This window comes from Gadus chalcogrammus, chromosome 20, assembly GCF_026213295.1.
Source record: "Gadus chalcogrammus isolate NIFS_2021 chromosome 20, NIFS_Gcha_1.0, whole genome shotgun sequence".
Classification (NCBI taxonomy): domain Eukaryota; kingdom Metazoa; phylum Chordata; class Actinopteri; order Gadiformes; family Gadidae; genus Gadus; species Gadus chalcogrammus.
Window position 1 is genome coordinate 4,071,934 of NC_079431.1, and position 25,000 is coordinate 4,096,933.

A 25,000-nucleotide genomic window follows, 5' to 3' on the forward strand; every position below is an offset into this window, starting at 1 on the left:
ACACACACACACACACACACACACAAAACAAAACCACACACACTTCCAGTGGAGTGGAAGTGAAGAGGAGGGGCTGCACCACTCACACAGAAACCAACGGACCAATAGAGGGGAATTGTATCTGATAAGACCGAAAATAATGGATGCAAAATGGGGGAGAGTGAGGAAAAACAAAACGGGGGGGGGGGGGGGGGGGGGGGGGGGGGGGGTTACAACGGCGAGACAGGGTGACGTCAGGCAGAAGGGCGGGCGAGCAGAAGGGCAGACAGTTGTTGGGGTGTGATACAAATGATGGTTTTCGTCTGGCAAACCCACCTTTCCTTCGTCCTTGGGGCTGTCGCTCAGATGGACCACCGGGCCCGGGTGTGTTTTAGTACATCTGGGAGAGAGAGAGAGAGAGGGGGAGAGAGAGGGGGAGAGAGAGAGAGAGAGAGAGAGAGAGAGAGAGAGAGAGAGAGAGAGAGAGAGAGAGAGAGAGAGAGAGAGAGAGGGAGAGGGAGAGGGAGAGAGAGAGAGAGAGAGAGAGAGAGAGAGAGAGAGAGAGAGAGAGAGCGAGAGAGAGAGAGAGAGAGAGATGTCAATCAAAGACATTCTGTTCTGAATCACAAACCAGTCGCTAATCCAATTAATTTCGTAAATTAAAGCTGCAGTGTGAAGGTTTGAGGGGCATACTAGCCCCCCCCCCCCCCAATAGATTTATAAATTGTATTTAGTTATTAGTCTGTAACATTATAGGTCATAGCTTAAAAGTAAAAAAGCGATCATGTTTGTTAATCGAACACACGTCCTCTCTAGAGCTGAGTCTGTGTTACTTTAGAAACACGGCAGTGCAACATGGTGGGTTTGGGATTATTATTTACACGTGATTATCCACTAATTAAAACATACAAAAATGAAACGAGAGCTGAACATACAGAATGCTATCACAATTAGGGAATTACGAGGACGTAAAGCCAACATTTATTGCTGCATCATGTACACATCTTACATACACAAAAAAAATTGACGCCACATGCTCTTTCTAAATGCCCTTGTCAATCCTCCCCTAAAAGTTGGGCAGAAACAGCCAAAAAAAAGGAAAACATTATGCTCAAAATTTCAAATATCAAGGTTTCGCCAAGGGTCACATTAATACGAAATAAATAAATGTTTTGTAACTCCGGAGATGTGTTATAACAAAATTACATTCAATGGAAGAGGGCTTGCACACATCAGCCACAAAAAAAGGATTCTATTAACAACGAAAGGACTTTCTTTTTGTTGGGGAGGATGACAAAAAACAAAACCACTTAGCGAACCGTTATTGACTGTGCGGAAAGTTTTCCTTGGCTCAGAAAGGTGAGCCGAAATGCACTTCCCTTCCACCAGCGAGATTCAGGCCTTGATCGCTCTGAGCCCGAGCTACACCGCCCTGAATAGGAGAAGCGCAGGCGGGGGTTTGCTTTGTGGCCGGTGTTCAGGACCAGCCCTGAATGCTGATCTATGTGGACTTTTATTGAGTTAGAACGCTGGATTCATAAAAGGCGCCATGTTCCCGGAAAAGGTATTGACTGCATGGTTCTGGAGGACAAAGTCTGAATTGCTGTTAGCAGGCTAATTATTAAAATATATCACACACACTTGTGTGATATATGTGTGTGTGTGTGTGTGTGTGTGTGTGTGTCTCATTCTACATATACACATAAACACATAAACATACACGTAAAACAAAACTAATTCAAAACCCAAAAATATGTAGGCTTCTTGATTCTAGTCAATATTGGTACATTCAGACACGCAGACACACAGACACACAGACACACAGACACAAACACTCCATGGTACCATGGCAACCACTTGCCCATAGGGCAACATGACTAGCCAAGAAGAGCAGATTAAAGAGATAGAGGTCTGTATGCATGTGCGTGTGTCTATGTGTCTGTGTGTCTGTGTGTCTGTGTGTGCGCGTGTCTGTGTATCTTAAAGGATGAGTAGAGCAGGCAGGGTATTGGGAATGGTTACTATGGCGATTGATGAACTTGTTTTATGACAGTTAAGCCAGCTGACAGGAGATGGATGATCGTAAAATGTGTGTGTGCGCAGATGCGTCCGCAGCACTTTGTGCGTGTGTGCATGCACACGTGCGTGCGTGTGTGTGCGCGTGCGTGCGTGCGTGTGTGCGTGCGTGCGTGCGTGTGTGTGTGTGTGTGCGTGCGCAGGCGTGTGTGCATGTGTGTGTGTGATCCTCAGATCTATACTGCTCTGGCCGCCCCGGCCAGTGTACAGGGCAAGAGGCCGGGCCGTCAGGCTGCCTTTCATTCCAAATCCCCACTAAGGTTTCAGACTGTCAGCCAGCCATCGCCAGCCAGCCAGTGGGGACCGCTGGGCTCCCTGTTAGCTCCAGGCACCAGCAGCCAGTTGGCTTGATCAGCTGTAAACAGGTCCACTGGTCCACAGGTGAGCCAAGGGAGTACCCATGAACTAGTTGTTAAGGTCTGGTCAGTATGGCGGGCAAAAATACACAGACAAGCAAGCACTGCTGAGATACATTTTCTGCATCAAAACATATATACAGTACACACACACACACAAACACACACACACACACAAACACACACACACACACACACACACAAACACACGCACACACACACAAACAAACAGACACGCACAAATGGCTTCAGACACAGCTGCACACACACATATTTTATGATGGCCATCCCCTGTCCGCTGGCTTAACAGCCATAAAACTAGTTCATCAATCACCATAGGAACCGATACTCTACTGTCTACTGTTCATCCTTTAAGAGACACAAACAAACCCACGCAAACACACTTCCATGTAAGCACAAGGCGACGCACATAAACACTCACACACACGCACAGACATGCAGAAGCAAAAACACACACACACACACACACACACACACACACACACACTCACATGCAAGCACACGCCGAAGTATTCACACACACACACACACACACACACACACACACACACACACACACACACACACACACACACACAGATACACACACACACCGACACCGACCCACACACACACACACACCCATGCACTCACATGCAAGCACACGCCGAAGCATTCACACACACACACACACACACACACACACACACACACACACACACACACACACACACACACACACACACACACACACACACACACACACACACACACACACACACACACACACACAGATAGACACACGACACCGACCCACACACAGACACACACACACAGACAGAAAGACAGATGGACAGACAGCCAGCCAGACAGACAGACACACACACACACCGACACACACACACACCCACACAGACAGACACACACACACACACACACACACACACACCGACACACACACACACACCCGGCCCCCACACACACACACACACACACACACACACACACACACACACACACACACACACACACACACACACACACACACACACACACACACACACACACACACACACACACACACACACACACACACAGGGCAGCATGTGCTCGTCCTTCCGTCCCACTGAGCCTGTGGACCTCGTTGGGGTGCGGCCATTAACCTGATCAGCCGGCGCTTAATGAGAAACGAACAGGCTAATTATTAGGACCAGGAAACGCTACGTTAGACACCCGGAGGGACCAGTGCGGGGTAGCGGGTAGTCGAGAGCGATTTGTTGCTGTTTAGAAAGGTGTGAGAATTAGTTTTGATTTTACAACATTTTATATAAAATATTTTATTTGATATTTTTAATTAAGCAGATGGGATGCAGGATCTCGCGTATGGCTCTTTGCAAAGGAAATAGACTGTAAAAACTGATTAGGAAGAATATGACATTGTAATCTAATTGTATTACGCTCGGAAGGTATTAAACAATTTGGCTACGTTACAGCCCTGATCTGACCGTCTGCTATAGCCGGAGAGAGCTGGCCCTACGCTGGACTGCATCGCTAAAGACTGCATCGCTAAAGTGTTTCTGCTTCCTGCACCTTTTCAACAAACTCTTAGGGTTGGGCTCTTCAGGTTGCTTCAGGGAAGCGGTCTGGTTGGTACAAGCGTGTAGCCTTCAATGAGTTGTAACACTACACTGAAACAGGCAGTGATCGACTGTGTGGATGGTCAAGGGGGGATAGGACCAGTCAGGGGCATTATGGGTAGTAGAGTTCAGAGGAATATCGATACCAGGGCATATACCAGGGGAATAACAAACAAAGAATGTTATGAGCAAATGCACAGTTCCAAGTACTAGAGAGGAAGACAGAGTATAAATTGGTTTGTTGAGGGACCCGGGAGGAGGAAGAGATATGTGTCTTTGAAGCAAGCTGGGAGACTGAGCCAACAAAGTCTTTCTTTCATTTATGGGCAATAACCTTTGTATCATTCAGACTCGGGCTTCAATAATATCAGATTAAAGTGGCATTGAAGATTTTTATTTTTATTTTTTTGATCTGAGGATGTATGACTAGAGAGAGAAAGAGAGGGACGACAGATGGAGAGAGAGAGAGAGAGAGAGAGAGAGAGAGAGAGCGAGAGCGAGAGCGAGAGCGAGAGAGAGAGAGAGAGAGAGAGAGAGCGAGAGCGAGAGCGAGAGAGAGAGAGAGAGAGAGAGAGAGAGAGAGCGAGAGAGAGAGAGAGAGAGAGAGAGAGAGAGAGCGAGCGAGAGAGAGAGAGAGAGAGAGCGAGAGAGAGAGAGAGAGAGAGAGAGAGAGAGCGAGAGAGAGAGAGAGAGAGAGAGCGAGAGAGAGAGAGAGAGAGAGAGAGAGAGAGAGAGAGAGAGAGAGAGAGGGAGAGAGCGAGAGAGAGATGAGAGAGAGAGAGAGAGAGAGAGAGAGAGAGAGAGAGAGAGAGAGAGAGAGAGAGAGAGAGGGAGAGAGCGAGAGAGAGAGAGATCTGTCATCCCTCCTCATTCCCTTAGGCTACAAATAAAGTCAACTCAGACAAACACTGTCATACTGAATGCTAAATCCTGTTTCCTTTTTGATGTGGAAATATTATGAATGTATTTACCTTCACCTGCACCTCACTGATACCGCCATCTCAATTTAATAGTATTTGAAGTCTGGAATATAACGTTTTTTTGTTTACTTTTTAGGTACTGCCCTCTGATGTTGGCGTATATAGTAGTATATATTTTCATCAACGTATCAAACTAGCTTGTCGAAGCCAAGGCAGCAGGTGGCGTCTACCTGGACGTTGATTCAGTCTAGCTCCGCAGATGAAGAGACTGCTTTGCGATGGGAACATGTTGATTTGTTTGGATTCAGGTGAAATCACAGCCTGCGACAGTTTCAAGGGCCAAAGTGTACACAAGAACCCTCTAATGGCGGATTTAAAGTGGGGGCGGCAAGATTGTTTAGCGTATAAATTAAATAAATTGCAGTAAATGTTAAACGTAGCAGGTCACGAATAACACAGAGAGACCAAGAGACAAATGTTACATTGTGTCCTGAAATTATTACTTTGATTTTTTTTATTATTGTATTCCAGACACTTTCAGATGAACCAGGGGCCAGATTTGATGCTTCAGTTGAAATAACCAATGATGTTGCAGAATTGGTCATTAGGTGGAGGGCACAGATTATCCAAGGCAAAATGACCCCAAAAACGACCTACTCCCAGCATGACTCTGGGATAAAGGGCTATTTATATTGAGCACACGACATTAGCCGTGCAAGGCAGTGAAAATAAGGCAATGAAAACTATAGATAGCTTTAAATTCATAAGCAATTATATGTTTGGAATATGACGATTATGTTTAATATGTTCGGTGTGTTGTTGAGAGGGGAGCAGGACTAATGGATTTTATGTAAAATGTTAAACTAAAACCACTTCAGGGATATCACATTTTATACATTACCGTCGTAAATCTTCGAATCGCTGCTTCAGAAAGTAGCAATAAATGGACCGGCTAACTTGGCTGGTCACGTAGCTCGCGGCGGCGTACACACGCGCAGAGTCTCTAGCCGCAGACGGCTCCTCGTCAAGGCTAGGTCCCTGAGTGTTCTGTTTCCCTGCCTGTTTGAATTGAAATGCAAAGCAGGCACTCCTGTGCAAATCCACTTCAGCTCCGGCGGGCCCTGTAGTGGCGCTACAAGGACCCATCGTTCTTTTTTATACAGAAGCCCACATCATTTCAGACTCAGCTCCCCTCACTTATTGAATAAAAGCCTCCATTAGAAAAAGTCACCAAACAAACCTTGACGACGTGGGACACATGCACTCACTCATGCAGACATTTGACACACAGGTAGACAGATGCACGCACACAGGCACACACGCACACAAACACGCACGCACACAAACTATGGTAGGAAAGAAACTTGTTTTAACAAGGGCTTTTTTATGCATCCATGTAATAAGTTTCAGGGTATTTTGATCATTTCCTGGGCCATGTTTTCAAATGTTGGTAAATATGTTATTATTTCTATGTTGCATGCACCAATCTTCAATGAGAAAAACAAAACTTGGATCTGCTTTGCAAATACAGAAGTGGTCTCATGAGGGCACACAAACAGACACACAAATGCACGCACACACTTTTGTAGTCATTAAAAAAAAGTAGAAACAGCGGTAGGAGCAACTGACAAAAGCTTACACACTCACGCACACACACACACACGCACGCACGCACGCACGCACACACACGCACGCACGCACACACGCACGCACGCACGCGCAGACAGACAGACAGACAGACAGACAGACAGACAGACAGACAGACAGACAGACAGACACACACACTCAGTCACTTTCATTTTCTTTCTGTTCGAAAGACAGGAAGAAGGCGTGTTTCACCCTGTGCGCAAATCTATGTTCCACAAGAGAGCCCGGTCCTCATCCCTATTCATGTCCAGAGAACATGGGACCCCTGTCCAACAGGAAGCCCTCCCTGCTGGTGCTGTTCATCAGCCATGACTCAGCCTCAGACAGCCTGAGAACTCGCTGCGGTGCGTCTCTGATGGAGGAGTGCAGCGCAGCGCATGAACAGACCGCCAACGCACGCGTCCATATCAACATGTGACGCGCCCGGAAAGGAAAGAACCAAGAGAGGAAAACAAAGGGGTCTTTGGGTCTTACATTTCCTCGGTCCTCATTGGCTGACGGTCTGCCTGCCCACTCTAACCCACCACACACACAAATACACACTTCCACACCCATGTGCGCACGCACACGTGCACACACACACACACACTCTCCCACGTCCATATACACGCACGTCGCACACCAACACAAACACACCCACGCGCATTAGTGCTCTCTGGCTGAGCTCGCGAGAGCAACACTGTAGACGCCTGACAATGACTGGTGAGTGACTGGCGAACCACTGCTGAGTGACAGGCTGCTGGAGGAAGCCACTTGTCAGGCTAACACCGGGGACGACGCCACGTGGGAGGGTGAGACGATGGGCACGGGGGGCCCGCAGCGCGTGACACAGCCCGGTCCTCCCCCCCCCCCCCCCCGGGGCGTGGCTGCGGTTCACAGTGTTGCTAACGCACGCGGCACGCAAAGTCCGACCGCGGTGCAAAGCGGGTAGAACAACCAGGAGTGGGGTGGGGAGTGGCGGTGGAAGGGTGGCGTGTGAGGGGACGGCGTCTGAGAACAACCAGGAGTGGTGGAAGGGAGCAGGAGGGGGAGGCAGGTTGACCCTTCAGGTCAAGTCCTGTTGATATGATTGAATGCCCCCCTCCCCCCCCCGCCCCCCACCCCGCATGCTCCATCGCTCACACCAACACACACGCGCACAACCATGCACACACGTGCGCGCACACACACCCACACACACACAATTACAATTACAATTAGGGCATTTCGCAGACGCTTTTATCCAAAGCGACTTACATCGGTTAATGAACACATTGACACACACGCACACACACACACACATGCGCATGCACGTGGGCACACACACATGCACAAACACGCTCACACAGCCATCACACAAACGCAGAGGCGCACACACCCACACACGCACACACACCCAGACACTCACACTGACACACACAGGCGCTCAGAAACCCACGCACACATCTACACAAACTAACAAACGCACGCACGCACACACTTTCGTAGTCATTAAAAAAAGTATAAACAGTAGTAGGGCAACTGACACGAGCTCATTAGAAAGCTTTTCACTTGCACCCACAACTCTGAACTCCAATCATCCATGACCCTTTGTACCATCATCAACCATTATGACCATAATCATAGGCCTTTTGACGTCTGGATTCATCATGGTAATTGCCGTCCTCTTCATCTTCATACTCCTCCTCTGCCTCCTCTGCTTCCTAGGCATCATCTGCAGCATCTACATACTCCTCCTCATCTTCTATGCCATCTTCATCATCTGCATATTCCTCGTCCTTCTCCTTCTCTTCCTTACCCTCACCATCCTCCTCTTCCTCATCATCCTCCTCATGGACCAACTCTTCTTCCTTCTCCTCCACCTCCTCATCATCATCCATCGATACTCCTCATCCACTCTATCATCGACATCATCAGCATCATTTGCATACTCCTGATCCCCGCCAAAATCATCATCAGCATCCACTTTCTCTTCCTCAGGATCCCCGTCCCACCTCAGTGTAGTGCGTAGCGTAGTGTGCTGCGACGCTGACTCACAGTTCGATGGCCTTGTTCCACATGATGACGTAGCCGGACAAGACAAAGGACTCGATGTTGACGATGTGAGTGTTGCCTCTCTCCGTGCCCACGTACAACCACTTGCTCTGGAACGGAAGGTGGCAGAAGGTGATCCTGGCAGAGAAAGAGAGGCGGGAAACGGTCAGGTTGTTGAACGTATACAGTGCAGCCATTGATATACAGTGTGCAGTATAGGGTTACTCGAGAAGTGATGTCAATGATACCTGTCATTACTGGACGAGTGTGCGAAAGTGAATCATCTTTGAATGCATAGAGTCACCCTCAAAGATACAAACACATTCACACAACCCACACACCACAGTGTTCAACCACTTTACTTTTGGCTCATAATATTATTATGCTGCTATGTGTAAACATCACCGAACATCTCCAGCATGTAATTGCATACATGTTTATGTGGAATGCACATGCTGCTCTAATTAGTGTTTTCAACTAATCGAAAAACGTACACAAAAAAAAAATTCCCTGCTCTCTCCTTTCAACATGCTGATCACTCATTTCCATAATAATTCATAATTATACAGTTTCTTTTTTAATGACGGTGATTAAGGACTAATTGTGGTCTAATGGGCACATTGTTTGACTGTAATATTCTGTCTTGTTAAAAATACAAAACAGATGCTCTCTTGGGCTCCTCGCTAAAAAAAGACATTTCTGACTGTCAGGTTTCGCTGCGCTATCCTGGCTGAATTCAGAAGCAATTAAGAAATTAATACCACAAAGCTTCGAGACTAGATAGCGCTCTAGCAAATGTGGTCTTCCAACATGAGATTATGATGCAATGTTGCGTCCATCTTCTGGGCTCGTTAAATATTAAATAGTAAGCAACTATAGCAACTGTAACTTCTTTCAATACCAAGGTTTAGAAGAAATCAGCAGGAAATAGAGCGCTCGCTTATCGGGCGCCCCTATCTCTGGAACAGCCTGCCACCGCTAATTATGGAGGCCGACTCTGCCCAGATATTCAAAGCAAGGCCAGTTGAAAACCAGCCGCTATTGCCAGGACTGATGCTGAATGCGTGGATGTGTGTCAGCGTCTGTGTCTGACTATGTGAATGTTTCTGATTGTACCGAATGTTTGTGTAGTCACTGAATGAGCAGCTGTCTTCATGTTTCTAGTTCTTCTAATACATTTTTCTTCTGTTTTAGGGTGTTTTGGAGACTGCGACTGGATTTTTTGGACCCCCTTTACAGTTAAGCGGAAAGCATCCCAACACCATAGACACTATTCATAGATATTGTATTAACTAAATGATAAAAAATTAAATTTGCTTGTATGTATGTAGATACATGGCCTGTCAAGCCCTTTGAGACCGTACCTGTGATTAAGGGCTAGACAAATACAATTGAATTTAATTTAATTAAGTGGTAAATGGTTAACTTACTATCTGTATAAGTTGTGAGGAATAGTCATTGTATGTGTTTGAGTCTATTGGCAATATGTGTATAACATGCATCATGCATAAAAACTGTTATTGAAAACCAAACCCTAACACAACTTCAGTTAGATGATGAGTGGTATAGTGGGTTACATAGTAGTGATACAGGTACAGGTTTCTTTATTGATCCCAGAGGACATTATATGCAACAGTTGCTCAGTTAAAGCCGGAAAAATCTAAGTAAATGGAATAGAACAAGCAATATAAACAAAAAATCCTGTTTAAATATAATTTTTGTAAATATAGATAAACTATGCATCTAACCAATAGCAGAACACAAAAATAAAATAAAAGTATATTTTTAGCTGAAGCTAAATAAAGTGTCTCAGGTATATTACAGGCATATTGCGCAGGTCATCTGAATAAGATGAATAGTAAAATGGATGAGTTCAAAGAGGCTAAGTGATGACTTGATTCCGGTCCAAATCTCAACCGTGATGCACCTAGTTTCCAAAGCTGTTACTGGCAGTTTCGGATCACCAGGCAACATCACTCAAAAGTTCTAACCTAACGCCCCCGCCCCACCAAATCTGATTGCAGCCTGAGCAATGCAGCAATACAGACCATCCCTCAACGAAAAAAAAAGTCTCTACCAGAAGTGCGCCACAAGGCGTTTTTCATACACCGCTAGTTGGCTAGCTCAAACAGGGCTTTCCCTCCAGCTAACCGGTATATCTCCTTGGCCCCTGATGTGACCCTTCCTGGGGCCCGCCCTGGGTGGTGGCGTAAGCCTCCGTCGTCCTGTTTGTAATCACTTTCGCCGGGGGGGGGGGTAGAGATCAACACAGGCTACGTAATTCACTCCTGTCAATGGTGATTACCATGCGGGGAGGAGGGGGAACAGCCCCCCCTGCCTCCAGCCGCCCAGCGAGGGAGACAGGATTATTATACAGGAGATAAACGACACAGCAGATCAATTCAAAAAGGATTTGGGAGGCCCGGCTGGAAGACAGGACAGGGCAGTTCTACGTCTAGCTAGCTACCAGGGAGGTTCTTGTCTCGTCTTAGCGTCACGCACGCTTTTTTTATTACATTTCGTGGCGCACTCATATTGCGTGTTCGGGGTTTGTTTCGATTTCGGAATAGAGTGATAGAAGATTCAGTGGAACACCAATTGAGCCGTTTTATTTTAGAAGTCCATTTTCTCCTCAGCTCCATGGCTTTTGCATGTGATAATCAGTGGAGAGTGGCGGTGGGACCGGGCACACTAGTATGCTAACCTCGTAGGCCACTTTGTGGAGAGCCGGGGTCGAGGCTGAGAGCCGAACCGCCGAGCTACGTCTCATTCCCTCGCTCTTTCAACCCACTTACCCATCCGGCTTCGCAGTGGAAAATTAATTTATTACCTATGAATATGTTTATTTCCGAGCGAGCGTTAAATATATGCATCAATGGTTTTATCTATATATTTGCTCATAGTCATAAGCCAAAGCTGGACTATAAAACCAGAGATAAAAAAAGCCCTCAAATGGCTCAGTCAGAGGCAGAAGGATGCAATGGGCAACCAGCCAGCAAATCTATAAAGCGACTGATGTTGCTGTATAGACGATGGTAATGTCATCGCCCACACTGACCGTGACCTTCCCATCCAACACAAGGACCTGGAGTTAAATCCATTAATTTCGGTGTACACCGTCGTCATGGGAACACTCAGGGTGGGCAAAAGAAGATTCTCCCACATGGCATGGGATTAATGTCAAAGCTCTTCAAGGATAACTTGGGGATTTTTCAACCTGCTTTCCCATCATGTTGGTTCTAAAGTGACTACTTTGGACAACAACTTTGGGAATTGTTTGAGCCAGAGCCTCTCAGGCTCGGGTTGCAGCCCGGGTTCGGGTGCAATTCACCCTTAGGGGCGATGGTACCCTGTCTAGGTGCGTCCTCGGAAAGGGGAATTAGCCCCCACACGGGAGTTGAGATTTGCAGGAAGAGAACCGCTTGAAACGTGAGTGAGAGCTGGAGAGGCGGGAACTCCGGCCAGAGTTTCTTGTGTTTGTTGTTGCGACTGCAGAAAGCGTAGGTCAGTGTTATCTTAAACACATCATACCCACGTGGGACTCATCGTTTGACATTATACCCTGACGTCTTAAGTGCAGGGTAGAGATGAAGGTCGCTTAAGACTGGAGCATATTCGCCTGTGATATGTTCCACCCTCCAACCCAGAAGAAAGAAAGGGCTATCAAAAGAAAAGAAGGAAAAGAAGGAAAAGCAGAGTGGATGGCTGGCAGCAGATGGCCTCTGACAGGTCCCTGACAGGGCCATTATCGACGGCGCGTCCACTGACTCATGCACATTTCCCCGGAGAGTGTCAGGGTGTTAGCGTGCTAATGCTAGGAGGCCAACGGCCGGACCCGGGACCCGGCACTAACCACCGGGGCGCCCCGTGCCCTCTGAGCGATGACTCACGACGGTGCTGCCGCCCGCCTCCACACCGCTTTAATTCAGCTCCCAGGGATTCAGGGGGGGGGGGGGGATCCATTATGACAGCGTCGCCTTCTCACTCCAGGCAATTATGGAGCCCATTGGAAGTTTAGGGGGGGGGGGGGGGGGGGGACTGGGTCGGGGATGTGTGCAAAATCCATGGGAGGACATTAAATCATTTATTTCCTGAACCCAACTGTTTTCTCTTTTTTGCATCTTTATTTGATCTGGTTCGCCGAACGATGATCGAAACTGATTCAGACGGGGATGACAACGAGACACTTGCCGACGAGGTGAAGGGAACGATTTTTCTAAACACGCACGTGTGATAGTGTTTGGAAAAATCGTTCCTTTCACCTCGTTGTGTCGCAAGTGTCGTGTTGTCATTTCCGTCTGACTCTATTTCGGTCATTAAACCCTGAGGTCTCACCTGAAAGCTGTGTCAGGAGAATAACTCCCAGGACAGATCAATTTCTGTTTCCCCCCATCCTCCCCTCCTCCCAACAACTACTGGTCGCATCTTTGGCATCCATTTTCCTTCACCCACGATATTTGACTATATTTTGGTCAGCAAAGTAATCCACAAAACATTTGAATGAACCAAACTTTGGAAAAACAATGCATAAAGTTACTGGAGCCATGCAGCTTCAGTTCTGTGATACAGACCCTATTTGCTTCCACAATAGAGACGGACACAATGTATTTCAGTTTAAATAACACATGTGGAACTGGAACGATACAATGAAGGGATCGGGGGAAAGAGGAGAACGCATTTGACCCAATAGATGCGGAGCAGTCAGTGAAAGAGGTAACAGGTCTATAAGAACAGTGAGGAATATGAATATGTCTGCGAATCATCTATCACCACAAACACACACACACACACACACACACACACACACACACACACACACACACACACACACACACACACACACACACACACACACACACACACACACACACACACACACACACACACAACCGGGGTTTACCTCTCCCTGTTGAACTTGAGCGAGTGCAGGATGGCGGGTCGTCTTTGCCGCAGGTTCCACAGGTGTAGCGTGTCGTCGGCGCACGCCGTGACCAGCGCCCCCTGCAGGCCGAGGGAACAAACAAAAACGTTTTTTTCATTCGTTTTTCATTTTTGTTTCCCAGTCGAAAGGAAAGAAATACTGGGAGCACTGGGGGATCTGCATCACAATGGTAGATCGTGCGTGTCACCTCGTGACGTCCCTAATGCCTTTCTGTTTCAGAGCGTTGGAACATTTCCCTCTCATCCGCTGAGCCACTGAGTGCCGCGCCGCTGATGTTCTCCCTAATTGTCGAACCTAATTGCTCGTCTTCCGCCTCTTTCCTGTTCATAATGCAAAACCGTTTGTTAATACTGCCCATTATATTCACATATTCATCAAACAGATGGCGCTCCCCCCTCCAGCACTAATATAAAACAGTGTAGCACCGCATAAACTCCCAAGAATATGATAATCGGATCATCCCCGACTCTCTCTCGCGCGGATAAAAAAAAGTCGATAGGAGTTTTGCTGCGACACCCCGACGCTAACGTCGCCGAGTACAGGATTTAAAACGGGGGGTTCATGGAGGGGAGACGGTGGGAAACTGTCACTGATCAATACTGAGCGATCAGCACAGCTTGGATGCCGCCACCCAGAGGACTGGTAATAAGCACTAATGACGTTTGAATGGCGAGATCTGCAAATGGACCGGAAGAGCCACGCCTACAGCCCCCGCTGAGGGCGACAGACGGGAAGAGAGATGGGGGCTGCTTCCCTCCGTTTGTGATCATTAGAAGGGTGAGGGAAACGTGTTGCTGTTAGGAGTGAGGGGTCTGTTGTCTGTTTGCAGTCGCACGCACGAAGGCGTGCACACACACGCACACACACAAACACACACACATGCACACACAATCTCACACACACACACACAGCAAAGGTTGGTGCGATATCTGCAGATAGGCTGATAAATCTAATTAGCAGCCCTACCACTGGTTGCAAGGGATATGTGCAGAGTGTGTGTGCGTGTGAGATTGTGCGCGTGTGTGTATGTGTGTGTGTGAGTGAGATTGTGTGTGTGTGTGTGTGTGTGTGTGTGTGTGTGTGTGTGTGTGTGTGTGTGTGTGTGTGTGTGTGTGTGTGTGTGTGTGTCTGTGTGTCTGTGTGTCCGTCTGCCTGCGTGCGTGCGTGTGTGTCTGTGTGTGGGCAGCTGTGTGTATTGACACACGGCAGAGAAATGCCGTCCCAAGAGACACACACAGTGTTTGCGTCATCAGTTATTGGAGCGTGGTGAGGGCAGAATTGGCAGTTGAGTCATGTTTAATTCAACAGCCCGTCCCCTACTCGATGGTATCAGCAATATTATCAATGGCTCAGGCCACGGTCCCCCCACAAAAAAAAATGCATGCGTCAACATTGAGAGGAAGAGGAATGGGCTGTCACTCAGACTTAGAGGGCCCTGCTAATTCACTTATCTGGGCCCCCCCCCCCGCTGCCTGTCAAACAATGATGTCTGAGTTGAGGGTACCGTGACTCAACAGAACACGAGCACTGCCTTCCTACCCGGCTTCCCATTGGCAGACTGTCTGCATATCAGGAAATGAAAAGGGGCCTTTGAGTCCCTTCGGAGTGGATGCCTAGCATGGATCGTGTAGACAGCTTGTTATAAATGCACTCAGGGGCCCCGGTTCGTTCTCGCCATTAGCACAGCGGGCCACATTTAGTTTGGAAATGGTTTGTATTGAAGGCTTAACTATTGTAGAAAATAAAAGGGAATAACGTGAGCCGATGCTGTTTGGGTGCTGTCTTCTAACGCTAGAGAACACAGGCGGCAAATCGGAACCAGCAGCAAGCGCTAGCCAGGCCCTGGGTTCTGACAGGGGTTATAATTAGCAAACTAACGGTGAGTTTTCCAGAGCAGCACCGCTGTGTGTTGGCCGCCCCACGGGAGAATTAGTTGTGGATTACAATCTTAATCACAGGAGGACTCTGTTGAATGTGATGTTAAGTGGGCCCCTAGATCTCAGCAAAGCCATTAGTGTTCTATGACAAATATAATTTCTCCTACTTACCAATTCTCCTCCTTTGTTTTCATTATGTTTGTCACCCCTGGAGGCTACGCGGTGTGTGTGTGTGTGGGTGTGTGTGTCTGTGTGTGTGTGTGTGTGTGTGTGTCTGTGTGTATGTGTGTGTGTGTTTGTGTGTGTGTATGTTTTAATATGTTTAATATTCTTATCTTTTCTTCTGTATCTTCAAGTCTATTGTCTTGGTTGCCTTGTTTCTTTTCGGTACAAAGAGAGAAATTACAGTCTTACGTCATCGGCTCTCTCACTCAGGACGCTGAGATATCAGGCTGACCTTTCAATCATTTATTAATGATTAAATATTGCAAAGACACTTTGTCAAGCTAGAACAAAACTGTGTATCAAACTGTGTGACATGAAAAGTGGATTGGGAGTTGACCATCATAAATGGGCATGAACAACACATAAACATTTCAAACATAAAGGCTGAACTTTGTGAAACGAGACTTAATAAAAAATTATGAGGGTACCTTAAAGCAGTAGGAATGATCTGTATGAATCAACATGGTGAAATGGTGGTTCCTGCAATGTTTGCTGAAGTTTCAGTGGTTGATGTGCACGTTGTGTTTAGAACAATTGCCATTACAAATGGACGAAGTCTGCAATTAGACCATCTAAGGTTAGACGCATTTTTATGATCTGAAATATTGAAGACATGCAATGTCAAGCAGAGATATGAGTCATTCAGACTTGAGTAAACACACACAGCTGCCAGTTTGTCCTTGCAGTCACAGTAACTGGTTTGTTAGAAAAACATAGAAAAGCATAGAAAAACTAAAGGCCATTGTTTGATGAACTGGAACATCTGTCACCAAATAATTACTTGGAATAAAAAGGGAAAGCATTGTGAATGTATTTATGGACGTTGGACAATGTGCATAGCAAAACAAAGGCAATTTGCATCCACATTTTTTTCAGGCCTGGGGGGCGTTTTCAATTAGCCTTTTCATTGGGCAATGTGATTTGTGCCCATGGAAATTGGATGAAGCGGTCTAGATTTCACAAAGAAATTGTCTTTGTCAATAATTGAGCGTTGTTGATGGCGATAAAGCCGACATAAAAGAAGTCTAAATAAACAAATTGTCATCCAATATTTCAAATTTCATCAGCAGGGGGTCTGTAAACCCTCCCACACTCAGCGGTCTACTCATGTATTCAATATTCTGTCTAGCTCTCGCTCACACACACACACACACACACACACACACACACACACACACACACACACACACACACACACACACACACACACACACACACACACACACACACACACACACACACACACACACACACACACACACACACCTGTCTGATGTAGACGCTGTCCATCATCTGCCCAGCAATCCATCCTCATCCTTCCATCCATTCATCGACCCACTCATCTAGCAATCCATCCATCCACCAGCTTCTCCATCAAACGTTCCCTCCATCCATCAATCTATTGATTGATCGGGTCACACCATCCATCCATCTGTTTGTGTATGAGTAGCGGCCTTTTGATTGGACACATCAGTGGCCCGGTCAATAGGTTCCCTCCAAACAGATTTGCTCCGGCAAAATCAATAGCTAACAAGGCAGATGTATCCACGAGACATCGCTGACAAGGAAGACGTCATCAGCCTTCAGCGGCTGGGAATGGTTGCGCAGGTTGTGTGTGTGTGTGTGTGTGTGTGAGTGTGCGCGCGCGTGCATTCGCGCACGTTATTGGTAATCGATCCGCAAGGGGAGTGAGTGATGCAACGGCCGATGCCTCGTTGACACCAGTCATCTTGGATGTGTGGCCCCCGGTCAGGGAGCTGAACATCACAAAGCTGCCCTGTGATTTCCCAGTGACAGCATAGGTCTGGCCTGCAGGCTGGACAAGGTGGACCACATCCGTCATGTCATGTTCTGCTCCCTCACCCCCTCCCCTCTTGGGGGCGTGTGTGTGTGTGTGTGTGTGTGTGTGTGTGTGTGTGTGTGTGTGTGTGTGTGTGTGTGCCTGATGTTGTGTTGTTGTCACACAACATGCCCACGGTACACATTCCACTCCTTCACTTGTTCCACACTCAGTACTTGTTGTTCAGGCTTCGGGTTACGTCATTTCACGGTCAATGAATATATGAATCCATTTTCCGACTCTGTTATTGAGATGATCACAGAGCCTGGTCGTAACAAATGATAGCATATGTGCCGGTGGGCCAGAACTGTGGTGAGCCGGTTTCTTTGAAACCAGGTCACAGTGTTCATCCTCAAAGGTTAATGAGGCGTTTGAGCGAGGATATGTCACGTTGACCCTGCGATGTTTTGATCACACTCCCCTCCCCTCGTTCTCTTCTTCCCCCCGTTTCCTTCGCTGTGCTGTTCACACACACAAACGCAGGCACGCAAACACACACACACACACACACACAGACACCTGCTACAGGGGTTCCGTCTTGGTTCGCTGTTGCATTATTCAGCTTCGCCTCGTGATGAATTCCAAGCAGAAAAAACAAACACAAACCCGCAAATCTATTCACACAACTGTCTGCGACAACAGAATGTAATTTTCTCTTCCGATAGACAAGCATCTTGTGCTACCTGGGGGGCTAAGATAGGGGCCATGCGGTGACTTCCCCAAGCAGGAGATATGTGTCATCCCTCTGCAGCTGTCCAGCTGTCAAGCTGGGTTTGGGAAATGGTACAGAGATGGCAGGACTGTGCTTAACGCATGGCTTTCCAGAGATTTGAGTTTAGGACTCACTGTGTGAGCCTGCGTGTCCGTGCATGCCTATCTGTGTGTGTATTTGTGTGCGTGGGTGTGTGTGTTTCTGTGCATGCATGTTAGTGTGTGCTTGTGTGTGTGTCCGTACATGTGAATTTTAGTGTGTCCTTGCAATCATGTGTGTGTGTGTGTATATGTCTGTGTGCATGTGAATGTGCGTGTGTGCATCTATATATCTCTCTGTGTGTGTGTGTGTGTGTGTGTGTGTGTGTGTGTGTGTGTGTGTGTGTGTGTGTGTGTGTGTGTGTGTGTGTGTGTGTGGCTCTGGCTTGACGCTCTTCTGTGTGTGAGTGCTCAGTGGACCAGAAACACATCCATGCTACACACACAAAATCACGTCGGAACTCTGATCCAGATACTGACGTAGCTTCCAATCCTCCGTCGCCTCTGATCGAGTGTACGCACGGTGGTTGTACCGGAGGAATGGTTCAGGTGGGGGGGTGGGGGGGGGGTTCTCCTCCACAACCCCCCCCCCCCCCCTCCCAACGTAGGGCTGCCTGCGTGGCTTCGAGGAGCGGCTCACGACGGGCTGAATGTCAAGAGGCCGCTGCGGCGTGTTAAGTCGGCCATTAGCCCTGTCGCCGCCGCTGCCGGCGCCGCCGCCGACAGAGCCGCCGCCGCCGCCGACAGAGCCGCCGTCGCTATTATTAGTCACTCGCCGTATAAAACCAGGAGCGGCGAGGTCGCTGTCATCGCGTATTAACGTCAACAGGAGACGGATATCAGGAGAGGGGGAGCGACAGCGGGCCACTTTCTGTGTGTGTGTGCGTGTGCGTGTGTATGTGTGTGTCTCTCGTTTGATGTGTGGAAACACGCTCTGACGCATGGCAGCGCATGTAAACAAGGGAGAGCCTTGAAGATCAGAGAGGTGCTGCTCAGTGCGGGCATCTCCGCGTCGTCGGGAAGGGACCCAGGCTCGTTGGAGGAGCCGTGTCGAGTCGGTGTGTGTGTGCCAGAGCCACAGACACACACACACACACACTAGCCACACACACACACTAGCCACAGACACACAGTAGCCACAGACACACAGTAGCCACAGACACACAGTAGCCACAGACATACAGACAAAGACAGATACACACACAGATACAGATACACACACACACACACACACACACACACACACACACACACACACACACACACACACACACACACACACGACAAACAGACAAACACACACACACACACAGTAGAAACACACACACAGACAGACACACACAGACAGACACACAGACAAACTCACACAAACAGTAGCCACACACACACACACACACACACACACAGACAAACACACACACACAGTAGCCACACACACACAGACAGAGACACACAGACACACACATAGATACACACAAAAAAACAAAAAAAACAGTAGCCAAACACACAGACAGACACACAGAGATACACACACAGAGTCAAACACACACTTCCATTTGCTGCAGACACACTACAAAGAAGTCCTGAGAGATTGCAAAAGTAAACCCGTTGCTAGGATGAAGAGAGACAAAATGGGGCAGCCGAAAGGCCAAGAGAGGGAGAGGGAGAGGGAGAGGGAGGGGGAGAGGGAGAGGGAGAGGGAGAGGGAGGGGGAGAGGGAGGGGGGGGGGGAGGGGGAGAGGGAGGGGGGGGGGAGGGGGAGAGGGAGGGGGAGAGGGAGGGGGAGAACACAGAGCACACAGCTCTGGTCGGTGTCTTTCTGGGCTCTCTGTTGGGGCTCCTTCAATTGAGTTCTGTCTGCACGGTCCAAAGCGCTCTGCTCGCCGCAAGGAGACTCAAGTGCCCTTTTTTCCCCCCCCCGGGTGGGGAGTCAGAGGGCCTCTGTAGGGGGGGGGGGGGCAGGGAGCCGCAGGTGGGCTGGGCTGCAGAACCGGGCTGCATGCTGGGGGGCACAAGCTGCTCCCTCCAGAGCACCGCGCGCACACAGACACACAAAAGACTGACAGAGACACAGCGTCCAGGTCTGCGGAAAGACCTTGGTTTCTTTTTGGATTCAGCGTGTGTGTGAGTGATTTGGTTTTGTGTGTGTGTGTGTGTGTGTCGTTGTGTTTGCGCTTGTGGCTACTGTGTGCGTATGAGTCTGTGAGTCGGTGTGTGTGTGTGTGCGTTTGCCTACTGTGTGTGTGTTTGTGTGTGTCATTGTGTGGGTGCGCTTGTGGCTACTGTGTGTGTATGTGTCGGAGGATGGCCTCGAAAAGATGATGGAACAGATGGAACGTCATATCTGTAACTTATTACATCTTTATTCGTGTTTCTATCATGTGTTCAGTCTGGTTTGGGCGGAGTGACGAGTTGATGGAAAGATGAATTTCACGCGGGTCTCAAGATCACATCAAACCACCACAGGAAAAGAAAACAGTTGAGGGGAACCCATCTTACCTCGTTGATGAGGAACTGAAGCTGGAGAACGGCGGCTGTGGTCTCATGGTGACAGTAGCAGTCGACCCCAGGCCGTCCCAGTCTGATGACGGAGTCAAGGAAATATGGCACAGCAACAAGACCAGACGACCACGAAACCACAACAACAACAAAACACGAGCATTACAGGCGATCTCAGATGAACAACTACAGGGGTTAGGGTTACACCTTGCCTTTCATAAGAAGGCCTCCCTCTTTAAATCAAGAGTCACATAAAGGCAAACACTTGACATGCCTGCAATGATGCTGTTTCTCAGCCCTTTCTTACATGCCCCATTGGCCTGTATACTATGCTCCACTATATACACACTCTCTGCACATCACAGCGAAAGCGCTCTCTCTCTCTCTCTCTCTCTCTCTCTCTCTCTCTCTCTCTATCTCTCTCTCTCTCTCTCTCTTTCTCTTTCTCTTTCTCTTTCTCTCTCTCCTCTCTCCTCTTCACCTCTCTCTCTCTCTCTCTCTCTCTCTCTCTCTCTCTCTCTCTCTCTCTCTCTCTCTCTCTCTCTCTCTCTCTCTCTCTCTCTCTCTCTCTCTCTCTCTCTCTCTCGCAATTAACAATCACCCTTCGGCCCAATGAGCTGTACGATCGGGGAGCAAAGAGCAGAAGAACCAGCAGGAGAGAACCACAGCACCAGATACTACACAACAAAGACTTTCTGTTTTCTGTTTCGACGGTCTGCTGCTTCAAATTTAACCTATGGGAATTGAACCAGCAGCATGAACCTTTGGGTTTAGTTTGAACAGTGGGGTGCTTCTAAAACGGAGTACTGTTGAGCCAAGTTAGCCATAGTCAAGGACTGAAGTTTCAACGAGAGCTGGGAGGGGTAAGATGGAGAGAATGATGCTGCAATGTCACACATATACTGAAATACAAACATGTATAGTCTATCCGTATATAATTAAGTATAATCAAGAAATGCGAATGCGTCAACAATTACGTAACAGTGGACTCAATTGCAGGGAATAAAATCCAGAAATAATCCTAGTTTTCTCATCTCCGACCAGAGGGGACTGTGTGGTAGTTGGATTCTACCTCATTCGACGGTACTTGGACACAGCTCAGGTAGAGAGGCTTCACCCGAGGGTGACGAGGAGCCAGACGCAGCTGGGGAGGGGTACCATCTATTCTGAGCACGGATGCGACTGGTAGAGTTTGTGTTTGAATCTGTCCAATGAGGCCAACATTCAATTACCGGTTTCATTGGCGCAGCGCTAACGCATGTGTTCACCTGAACACAATGGCCCGCAGTTACATCGGTGCATTGGAGTTCCTGGTCCGCGTACAAAGAGGGGTTTCTGACGTTTTTCCAAATGCTAAAGTTGGACAGAGATAGCTGTTGGCAGCAGAGGGAAAACCCATTTTGGACACATTGAAGGATTACTACGACAGGGTGGTAGTACAACTCATTTTTGACACATTGAAACATCACTATGTCAGAGTGGTAGTGCAACTCCTTTTTGGACACATTGAACCCTTACTATGTAAGAGTGGTCTTCAGTCCATAGCATTGTAAAACGGTCTGACTTTTGTACTGAACTGTTATGTATGACAGGTAAAATAATACCGGGACACTATACAATGCATTTCCAAGGCCGTAAGGACATCCCGGCAGGACTAAAGCATGCGCATTGATCTTCTGCCTTTGATTTGCGATAGCGGAAGTTCTCCCTGAACATATGATCATATTGGTCGTTGATTGGAATAGGATACATGCCCGCACAAATTGCGAAATGGCCAAACACAACAATGTGATGAGGCGAAAAAATTGCCATTTCATGTCGTCGTTCATGAAGATCTGAGTCGGGTTTTGACAGGGGTGGAGGAAAACACGATCGCACCTCAATCCACCACTTTGGGTGCTTGTGACAACCGCTCGGTCCAGCGACACAACAGCGTAAGCGGCATGTCTACTTTGGGTATCACTGGTGACATATGCTACCCCACATCCAATACTAATGGCTTCACCTGTCTTAATAAATAGGACTTCCGTTTGGTGGGCAATCATGTGAGTGGATGCTTTGGAAGCACGAGTGGCCCCAGTGGGAATCGAACTATTGACCCTGGTGGCGCCAAAGTCATGCACTGACAGTGGAACATAGACAATGACTCGGCCCAGGGTCTGTCGCTTACTGTGTACGACTGTTAGGCGTTGTGAGTAGGGCGGTTTAATGTGTTACCCATCATTCAGAAGGACTCCTGAGTTGTACTCCTCAGTCTGTCTGAGGCCAAGCCCCCTTAGGGTGCTGCTGAAGCTCTGTCTGAGAGAGAGAGGACCCCCCCCCCCCCCCCACACACACACACACACACACAGACAGACAGACGGACAGACTGAGTGATCTGGTTGGATTTGCAAAGCTCATCCCAGCCAAGGCGATGCCTCTGGCTGCCCGAGCACATCGGGCAGCTTGAGGGAATATTCTGGTGCTGGAGGTTTAGGTGGGAACACAAGCACACACACACACACACACACACACACACACACACACACACACACACACACACACACACACACACACACACACACACACACACACACACACACACACACACACACACACACACACACACAGGCACATACAGGTGTACACTCACACACACAGGCACACACATGCACACATGTACACAACGAAAGCACGCACATGCACACATCGAACGTGCACACACACACACACACACACAAGTGCACACACACATGCACACAGCTCTGGTTCTGTGGGGGGTGAACTGGTATCAGAGGCACAGCACACAGGTATTACAAAATGCTTCAAACCAAATGGAGCATTTGGTGTGCTTGTGTGCGTAGCTACATGAGAAGCTTCCTCATGTTCAAGCAATTCTTTAGATTGGTAGAATTCATCAGAAAGGTATACAGATAATACAACATGGATGATAAATGCAGTTTGAAGTGGGATGTTTGAGACGGTATGCATTTCCCCCAAAGGTAGCCATAAAGAGTGTCTTCATTTGGTTTTCAACAAGACCCACTTGCCTGCTTGTATTTCCAACGCACAGAAGATCTGTGCTACAGGCCTAAACGGGCCCACGTTCAGAAAACCACCTGGATCCATGCAGGTGGGAACGTTTGTGAGCAAATCGTTTCGGAACAGAAAAGAAGAGAAAGGAAGCACCTGCAGCAGTTATAATGATAAGCGCCAATTGTTGAAGTCATATAATGGGGAGAGATGTACTAGCCGGCTCATTTGTACGTTTATTGAGCCATTAAGGACACATTCCAGGTCCTGTTATTGTGCCAGTGGGCATCAGCAGGACAGATGCGCTGAAAGGTCATGGACCCCCCCCCCCCAAGGCCTCACTGCAAGCCACCAACACAAAAACCGGTATTCTCTTCCTCTCTGTTTTTCAGCAAAACAAACACAAGCAGGACTGTTTTTAAATAGACCATCAGATGGGAATCATCAGATTGATTTTTTTGTACCTCCTCCTGCGCCTACTTGCCTGCCCTCCCTCCATCCTTTCATTCTAGTCCTGTTCCATTGCCTCACTCATGCACTCTCTCTCTCTCCCTCTCTCCAACTGTCTCTCTCGTTCCTCCTCTCCCTCTCTCACTTCATCTCCTGCTCGCTCAAATCGATTTAACCACCTAAGAGGCAGGCAGAGCGAGAGAGGGAAAATAATAGGAATGAAATACATGGTATTTGCGTGCGAGTGTTTGTCTGTTTACAAACCCGTTCATCCTCCTCAACCAGCACAACAGATGTACCCTGGTTCCTGCTTTCCCGCCTATCTGAACAACATAAGACCACAGATGTTATGACAGCAGACGTTTTGGTTCTTGTCATTTTTTTTGTATGTAATATTTACTCGAAATTCCGACGAGGAGGACACACAGTCTTGTGCGTAGAGTTGAAGGCTGTTCTCTCCTGTGACATTCTACACCGCCATGAATCAAGAGTGCGCACACAAAACAACACAACAAAACACACTCCTAGCTTCCCGACACCGGTAACGGGACTCATTCAATCACCGCAGCGAACACCTTAACCCGGGATCTCACAGCCCTTCCCCTCCTTGCTCCTCTAGATCCTGTCGGATGCGTGCCCTGCCTTTGAAGTGCGGCACATCTATGGAGGAACACTTCGCGCTCCACGTTTTGGCAGGCGACACTGGCCCACGGTGCTACATACTTATAGCACAGCATGGCTATTCACTCTGAGGCCTCTTCATTACATTCTGTAAAG

The 25,000-nt window shown here is 48.0% G+C and overlaps 1 protein-coding gene across 5 annotated transcripts in view; it reads right to left on the reverse strand.

Annotated features, from left to right (window-relative positions):
• stxbp5l (syntaxin binding protein 5L) overlaps window positions 1-25,000 on the reverse strand; it is a 124,529-nt gene that overhangs the window by 53,560 nt on the left and 45,969 nt on the right. For all 5 annotated transcript variants that reach the window (XM_056579798.1, XM_056579796.1, XM_056579797.1 and 2 more), the window contains exons 3-6: window positions 20,762-20,843; window positions 13,529-13,629; window positions 8,632-8,766; window positions 316-379 (exon numbers count right to left, since the gene is read on the reverse strand). In XM_056579798.1, coding sequence (XP_056435773.1) covers window positions 316-379; window positions 8,632-8,766; window positions 13,529-13,629; window positions 20,762-20,843 — 382 coding nt within the window. The remainder of the gene's footprint in view (window positions 1-315; window positions 380-8,631; window positions 8,767-13,528; window positions 13,630-20,761; window positions 20,844-25,000) is intronic.